Source organism: Haliotis rufescens, unplaced genomic scaffold, assembly GCF_023055435.1.
Source record: "Haliotis rufescens isolate VD_foot unplaced genomic scaffold, xgHalRufe1.0.p SCAF_29, whole genome shotgun sequence".
In the NCBI taxonomy this organism is placed as follows: domain Eukaryota; kingdom Metazoa; phylum Mollusca; class Gastropoda; order Lepetellida; family Haliotidae; genus Haliotis; species Haliotis rufescens.
The window spans coordinates 1,453,264-1,461,979 of record NW_025963990.1 but is presented as its reverse complement, the minus strand read 5'-3'; the positions used below and the strand labels follow the sequence as shown (position 1 = coordinate 1,461,979).

The following is an 8,716-nucleotide window of genomic DNA, read 5'->3' as shown; positions in this document are numbered from 1 at the left end:
CTCACTTGATTGTCTGCTCCAGACTGGATTATTTACAGACCGCCGTCATATAGCTGGAAAATTGAGTGCGACGCTAAACAACAAACAAACAAATATTGGTTCGTTTATTTTACAAAACAATATTTTCATGCGGAACTGATGTCCTAAACTGGAAGGACTTTGGTTCTGACAGAGACAAATACATGGACGAGTTGACGTTGACCGTGACCGACCTTGACACGATGACCCCAGTTTACTTTGTGTCTGTGAAGGCGAGCAATGGAGCTGGTCTGACCAGTGACGTCATCACATCAAACCCAATGCGGGTGGTTGACCAGGACAAGGCAGGTATGTATATTCATTTGGGTAATTGGTCATCTGCTTCGTTGTAGTTATCGTCATCATCGTTAACGTCATCGTCGCCACTATCGATCAGAAAAAGAATTACACAAGTTTGGCATTTCTTCATATACGAAAACTAAAATGAATCTCTATCCCAAGGTATTGTCATCGACGGCGCTGACACAACCGAGAGAGACAACTTCATCGGCATCGGTAGCGACATGGACTACCAGAAGGACGCGGGAGTTGTGACTGTACAGTTTGACGGGTTTGAGAGCCACGAGCACGGTGTGACGTACTATGACTGGGCGGTAGGCACGACACCTGGTGGCGAGGAAGTGCAACCGTTCATCATGGCGGGTCTCATACATGAAGAATCAGAGACCAATGTTCCTGGAAATGGTAGGTCGAACATCAGCAGACACCAAAAGGTTTTGAATTCTTATCTTCAAAATGATTCATTGAGGTGATTCCCACATTGAAACTGAGAAATTGGAATTGGAATACGGAAGTAAATTGTGAAATGAGAAAATGACAACACAAATAAATAAATCAACAAGTTGTATTGAAGCGCACAGTTTTAGGTTTACAATCACATAGGCCAATACAATGGGTCAATTAGGTGGCAGCAGGAATGAGTTACGCGTCCCAGAATTAATGTGAGTGCACCAAGGAGTGTTCAGAATGTGTCGCTGTCTCTGTTATTGAATCCGGAATTGTTTTGGTAGTTGGTAGGGATTCGGTGTTTTCAGTTGGGTGTCTAATCCAAGTAGATAATCCACAATCCAGGTCGTTAAAGGCTTCAAAGCGACCTCGTTCTTGTAAAGGTACAGTTACACGACGCGACTTCTCGGGCGATCATGCGTGCAAAGTTTGGTAACTCTAATCACACTTCCTTTTAAAATCTGGCCACAATAGCACTCGATATTGTATCACCGCTTCAATCATGTGCTGCCACTGACAATCACAACAAATAAACGTATAATATCTTCTGCCATATAACAACATGCATTCTTCTTTACTGACATGTTTCTCGATACCTTACAAAATGATTTAACATGATTGCAGCGGCCGAAACATAATGTGATTTTAAAGAATATTTTGGAATATACACATGCTCAAGTACTATTGAGTTTGTTTTTAAAATGTGTATATTATTCAAGAAGTCCCTGTTACAAATACTTAACTATATATTGTCCAGGTATCTCCAGCATGGGGTTTGGCCAGGCTGTTCTACCGCTGTCGTCCGGCACGACATACTACACCACAGTCCGGGGCATCACCAACGCAGGCAACATCCTGGAATCTACTTCAGATGGGTTTACTGTTGATATTACTCCTCCTGACATTCACATCGAAAGGTAAATATCAATATATGCAATAATTATTCGGTATGTATGTTTCTTGGGGATGCCCAACAACCTCCGTTTCCTTGTATTGAATACGTGATGCAGTCAGACTGATACAAATGACGAATATTTTCCTTACATAAAATACAAGTTGACAAGTTGCAGTGTGATAGTTAAATAGTTAGACTTACATCATGCATCGTTAATCAGCCATTGTCGGTCAGCAATGTGTGTGGTGTAATTGAATAATGGCTCAGAGAACAACCATATCGACCTTGTCTCAAACGCTATATACGTTAACTAAACATTGTCCATGTTTCCCTCGCAGCTATAATTTTGAGAACAACCATATCAATCTGGTCTCAAACGCTATATACGTCAACTAAACATTGTCCATGTTTCCCTCGCAGCTATAATTTTGAGAACAACCATATCAATCTGGTCTCAAACGCTATATACGTCAACTAAACATTGTCACTGTTTCCCTCGCAGCTATAGTTCTGAGAACAACCAGAGCAACCCCTCACAAAAGCTATGTACGTCAACTAAACATTGTCCATGTTTCCCTGGCAGCTATGGTCCTGAGAACAACCAGAGCAGACTGACCCCTACCACGACACTGTACCAGACTGAGGTGGACTCCATCTCCTCCTCCTGGAGGGCTGCAGACAGTGAGAGTCCAGTCAAGAAGATGTACTACTCTGTGGGGACCTACCCCCACGGGGAGGATGTCCAGCCCCGGACTGACGTGGAGATCCTGCTGACCGGCGAGGGGGCGCTACCCACTGGCATCAAACCCACAACTGACGGTAAGAACTGGCAGTGATGAAGAATAAACTAATGAATTATGAAATTAGAAACTTATGAGACTAATTGAGACCGAGAATATACTTTGCGAGTAGAGATACAACGTACTGACTGTATGATGCTGAAACCAATGCAGTATGAGTTATTGATGGCGTTCCAATAAGAGGATATATAAAATAAACAGAAATCATAACACTGACGTCTCCTTTGATCGGACACGAGGAGTATTTTTATCGGTGTCGAATGTTGTTTTTTTGTTGTGTATTTGTTCAATATCTTCGATGCTGACTTGAATTACAAATGTTGAAAAAGTAGAACAATTGTATCAAATATATGTTTCAGGAAAACCAAACATTCTGACTCTGACAGCCGAAAATGAACTTGGGTTGTCTGCTAGCATTATCTCCCCTTATCTTGTGGTGGACACCTCATCACCAACAGAGGGGGTGTTGACATGTCCAGGCTTCATTCAGGTATTACCTATGACCTTAGGGTCAATCTCCTGTGCGAAATCCTGGTCAGAGTACGCCACAAACTAAATACCTCATACTGAAATGGGTGATCAGACTCTGACTTGATTATTTAAACATGGTAGCTCACTCACTAACTCTCTCACTCACTCACTCACTCACTCACTCACTCTCAATTTAGGTGTTCCCGACTTTCAACAATGTCAACTTGACCTGACAAAGTTAACATACAACACATTTGACTAATTGACCTGATAATTGACCTTATTGGTGAAAAATCACATTTTAACTTTTAATTATATTTTAAAACTACAGCATCTTCTGCACACAAAAATACAGTTCACAAGCTACATTTCATATTTATTCAAAGACACATGACATCAAACATTTCGACACATTTTCTTACTTATAATTGTTTATGGAAAAAATTTTTTTTACATAATGTCTGATGAATTGAAAGCAGGTATGTATGCTGAAAGGTTTTGTAATGTTTTTATTGCATAACGAACAAACGAGAGAAAAATATGATATTTTGTACAGTCCACACAGATAGTGATGTGCATTGAAATAAGTTGACGTCACAGCACAATGGCATCCTAGCCCCACAGGGTCCCCTTTCGCCTGGTGGGACACTTATTTTGTATTGGTTATATAAATATATGTACTATTTTACATTACGAGCCACTGTGAACTGTCATGAGCTGATGTTTCTTTTTGTCCATTGCCATGTCTGGCTGATGTTATATTCTTGCCATACACGTTTACAGCCGAGATCTGCCGTGGAGTGCACATGGACAGGGTTCTACGATGCCGAGAGTCAGGTTGTAGAGTTTGAGTTCGCTGTTGGCTCCCATGAGGGGCTGGAGGACGTCATAGCACCTGTCAAACTGCCGGGAAATGCTGCCAAATATCTAGTCTCAGGTACAGAATGGAGAACCTTTTGTCTAAACTATGTTCAATTCCTGTAATAACTTGCCTGTTTATCTCAACATTCTAAGATCCTTTCCGATACTCCATGCAAGAATTATTATTGTGCTCTAGAATTATCCTTCATATTTTTGTTAAAGAAAAGAAATCAGATATAATAATACATAATGTGATGAAGAAAACAACAGCTGGTTATGAAGTGTAAACATTTTCATACTTAGGCTTAGCTGATAAGGTGGCCCATGGTCAGAGATACTATGCCAAGGTCAAGGCCATCAACCAAGTAGGAATGACGTCGTCTAGCATCTCAAACGCCATCAACGTGGACACCACACCCCCATCGCCGGGCACTGTGGTGGAGTTGAAGTCTGTCTACATCATCAACGTCACCGACGAGATCATCACCGAGAAACTCAACACCTACAAGTGTGACACACAAGAAGGTTGGCACCACCATTATGTCATTAATCTATTTCTACATAGATATACATTGTAGCATGACGGCCCATCATGTATGTGATTATTTTACTGGTTCTGAGTAACAGTGGACATGCCCAATGCAGAGATTGGTTTTCGTTTACCTGTGTAAGTAGAGCAGTTACCTGTATGCAAGAATAATCATACAAACGATCACAAAGGTATCCCTGGTTGCACAGGTGATTGATGCCAGTCTTTTTGCCACATAAACATATTTCGATGCATTGCTCATGTCATGAACCGAGCCTATTTTAAAGATGTTATTTGCCAGGTTTATAAATAAATAACCTCTACGTTTGAACAAATGGAATAGAAGATAGTTCCATTTCAGTTTTGTTGATACTGAATTTTGTTCTGCAAGAGTTGCATAAAAGTGAACGATCCCAAGTAAATACTTTCCATTCACGCGATTAGTTGTCTTTAGTTATATGTACATCACTCAACCTACACTATGAGTGTATGTGTTACAATACTACATTCTACACTATGTGTTACATTAGTACCTCCTACACTATGTGTTACATTAGTACCTCCTACACTATGTGTTACATTAGTACATCCTACGCTAGGTGAACAATTAGTACCTCCTACACTATGTGTTACATTAGTACCTCCTACACTATGTGTTACATTAGTACCTCCTACACTATGTGTTACATTAGTACATCCTACGCTAGGTGTAACATTAGTACCTCCTACACTATGTGTTACATTAGTACATCCTACGCTAGGTGTTACATTACGACATCCTATGCTATGTGCAACATTACTACATCCTACACTAGGTGTTACATTACTACATCCTACGCTAGGTGTTACATTACGACATCCTATGCTATGTGCTACATTACTACATCCTACGCTAGGTGTTACATTACTACATCCTACACTATTTGTTACATTACTACATCCTATGCTAGGTGTTACATTACTACATCCTACACTATGTGCTACATTACTACATCCTACGCTAGGTGTTACATTACGACATCCTACACTATGTGTTACATTACTACATCCACAGCTAGGTGTTACATTACTACATCCTACGCTAGGTGTTACATTACTACATCCTGCACTGTGTGCTATATTACTACATCCTACGCTAGGTGTTACATTACTACATCCTATACTACGTGTTACATTACTACATCCTACACTATGTGCTTTATTACTACATCCCACACTATATGTTACATAAGTACATCCTAAACTATGAGTTACATTACAACATCCTACACTATCTGTTACATTACTACCTCCTACACTATGTGTTACATTACTACATCATACACTATGCGTTACATTACTACATCCTTCACTATGAGTTACATAACAACATCCTGCACTGTGTTACATTACTACATCCTACACTATGTGTTACATTACTACATCCTACACTATGCGTTACATTACTACATCCTTCACTATGAGTTACATAACAACATCCTGCACTATGTGTTACATTACTACATCCTACACTATGTGTTACATAACTACATCCTGCACTAAGTGTTACATAACTACATCCTACACTATGTGTTACATTACTACACCCTACACTATATGTTACATTACTACATCCTATACTATGTGTAACTTTACTACATCCTACACTATGTGTAACAAAACTCCATTCTACAATATGTGTAACATTACCATATCCTACACTATATGTTACAATACTACATCCTATACTACGTGTTACATTGCTACATTCTACAATATGTGTAACATTACCATATCCTACACTATGTGTTACATGACTACATCCTATACTATGTGTTACATTGCTACATTCTACAATATGTGTAACATTACCATATCCTACACTATGTGTTACATTACTACATCCTACACTATGTGTTACATTACTACACCCTACGCTATGTGTTACATTACCACATACTATACTACGTGTTACATTGTTACATTCTACAATATGTGTAACATTACCATATCCTACACTATGTGTAACTTTACTACATCCTACACTATGTGTTACATTACTACATTCTACACTATGTGTTACATTACTACATCCTACACTGTGTTACATTACTATCGTGTACACTATGTGTAACATTACTACAGCCTTCACAACTGTATGTCCACAGACTGCCTGGCTATAGACGCGGTGTGCCAGGAGTCTCTGTCCACTGTCAACGTGGCCTGGCAGACTTTCGCTGATGACGAGACGGAGATTGTCAAGTACGTCATGATGACAGTCATTAAATATGTTCTGAATCAGATATATTGCAATATCTGACAGGATACACATTTAGCATGGTCAAATTGTTAATAAATGATCGAGTGGTGTGGACCAGTATTTGAGTCGTACTACGGCGTTTTCATGTATTGTTTAAGCGTGCGGAAATGAATTGATGGGTTTAGTGCCGCGTTAAACATTACATATATTATTCAAGATTATTTTGAACTCTGGACAGTGCCACCGGTGGGTCAGGATTCGCTCACCTTTTCGCGAACTCCTGCCATCATAATCAGCATGATATAGTCGGAATCGTACAATGGACTTTGCAATTTTATCAAAAAATTCTTAGGATTATGGAAAGGGTTTTGTGGCTTTTATTCAGTTATGTGACGGCATGTAGATGTAGTGCCCAAGCGTTATATAATAGAGTGGGTCAGTAGGGTCAGTGTAGTTGTGAACAATAATTCAAGCATATGACGACACTGAATGCAGTGGTCGGGTAACCAGTGGTTAAAGCCTTCGCTCGTCACGCCGAAGACCCGGGTTCGATTCCCGACATTCGTACAATGTGTGAAGCCCATATCTGGTGTCCCCCGCCGTGATATTGCTGTAATTTTGCTAAAACAGCGTAAAACCATACACACTCACTCACTCACTAAAGTATGAAGAAACCCAAAGACCTTAGTGCATACGCTACATATTTTTTACCCTTACTGTTGCCTCTGATTTTGACGGTTTGGGCTTCTCCAGATACGAGATAGCTGTTGGCACTTCAGCTGGAGGGGGACAGCTGAGGGGGTTCTTTGAGACTGATGACGTCACAAAGAGATACCTGTCAGTAACGGGCCTGATACTAAAGGGAGTGAGACAGGTGAGATGAGACATGACTTGTGAATGCTGAGTGTGCACATATTGTCTCTTTAGAGCTGATACATATCTAACTGTTTTTCCAATACATTTTATAAATCATAACTGACTCTAAACTCAGTGTCTGCGAGTACATGAATAGTTTATAGCCGAACATAGTGCATATGTTGAAACACCGTGAAGTCAAAAATGTAACCCTATATTTTGAATTCTCCATGAGGACTCCGGGTTAGAATACTTCCCCAACTTATGTTTGTCGCAAGGGGTGACCAAATGTATCAGGTGGGCAGGATTGATGACTTGGATGATGGTGTGTCACCGTATCCCGACGGCGCTGAGCGTTGCGTGTAATATCAATCACTGGATTGTCTGGTCCAGACTCGATTACGTACAGGACCGCCGTCATACAGCAGGAATAACACACACTACAATGAGAAATTTTGTTCATACTAATATACACAATTCGTTTGGTGTATAATAGAGCAAAAGGTATATCCCTGAGTTGTATATGTAGTTTGTGTCATGCCCACAAGATGGGTAGTGTATTCCCACCATCACTTCTATAAGCTTAACAGTGGAATCTAAGTTTCCATTTACTAGGCACACACACCGCATCCAATGATGAATTTCAAATTACAGATATTTGTGACAGTGAAAGCTACCAATGGAGCTGGTCTCAGCACAATATCCACGTCCAATGGTATCTACATGTCCTACCTCAGTCAGGGCTTGGAGCCGCTCACTCATGTTGGAATCTGGGATGGCGACAGTCACGATGGAGACCTGTGAGTATTGTCTGTGAACACAGCTTCATGAATGTCTGTTTCAAAGCATGATACCAACAATTCAGATCCACAAGATACACTGAGAAAACGCCAAGTGTCAGGTAATATCATCATCTTCATATGCAAAGATAATTCAGTGTCTAATTTGTAGTTGACCTTGTTTCTCTACAGTGACTTCCAGACAAGTCTGTCCCGAATGGGGGCCAAGTGGGACGTGTCAGGTGACCCGTGTCCAGTGGTCAAGTATGAGTGGGCAATACAAAGGGCTGACGGTCTGAGGGTCCAGGAGTATTTCAATACAGAAGGTGGGCATTGATCACGTGTATTCTTTTGGTTTTCTTTTGACTGATTTATTTCCAAAATATATGATTGGTGGTCGAGATGAAACTTTTTCATTTAGGACATTACTCATCAGATGAAAGTAATAATAACTTTATTTCGCATTCTTAAAAAAATGGGTGAAGAGATGGAGAAGTCGATTGAAAAGGGGCTTAATGTTTT

The 8,716-nt window shown here is 40.2% G+C and overlaps 1 protein-coding gene across 1 annotated transcript in view; it reads left to right on the top strand.

Moving 5' to 3' along the window:
- The first annotated feature begins 182 nt into the window (after nt 1–182).
- The window catches only part of LOC124125168, a 225,518-nt gene continuing 216,984 nt past the window's right edge, over nt 183–8,716 (top strand). Inside the window, exons 1-11 of the mRNA XM_048402718.1 lie at nt 183–327; nt 481–723; nt 1,523–1,682; nt 2,244–2,479; nt 2,820–2,950; nt 3,715–3,868; nt 4,096–4,317; nt 6,469–6,562; nt 7,314–7,434; nt 8,070–8,215; nt 8,387–8,520. Coding sequence (XP_048258675.1) covers nt 183–327; nt 481–723; nt 1,523–1,682; nt 2,244–2,479; nt 2,820–2,950; nt 3,715–3,868; nt 4,096–4,317; nt 6,469–6,562; nt 7,314–7,434; nt 8,070–8,215; nt 8,387–8,520 — 1,786 coding nt within the window. The remainder of the gene's footprint in view (nt 328–480; nt 724–1,522; nt 1,683–2,243; nt 2,480–2,819; nt 2,951–3,714; nt 3,869–4,095; nt 4,318–6,468; nt 6,563–7,313; nt 7,435–8,069; nt 8,216–8,386; nt 8,521–8,716) is intronic.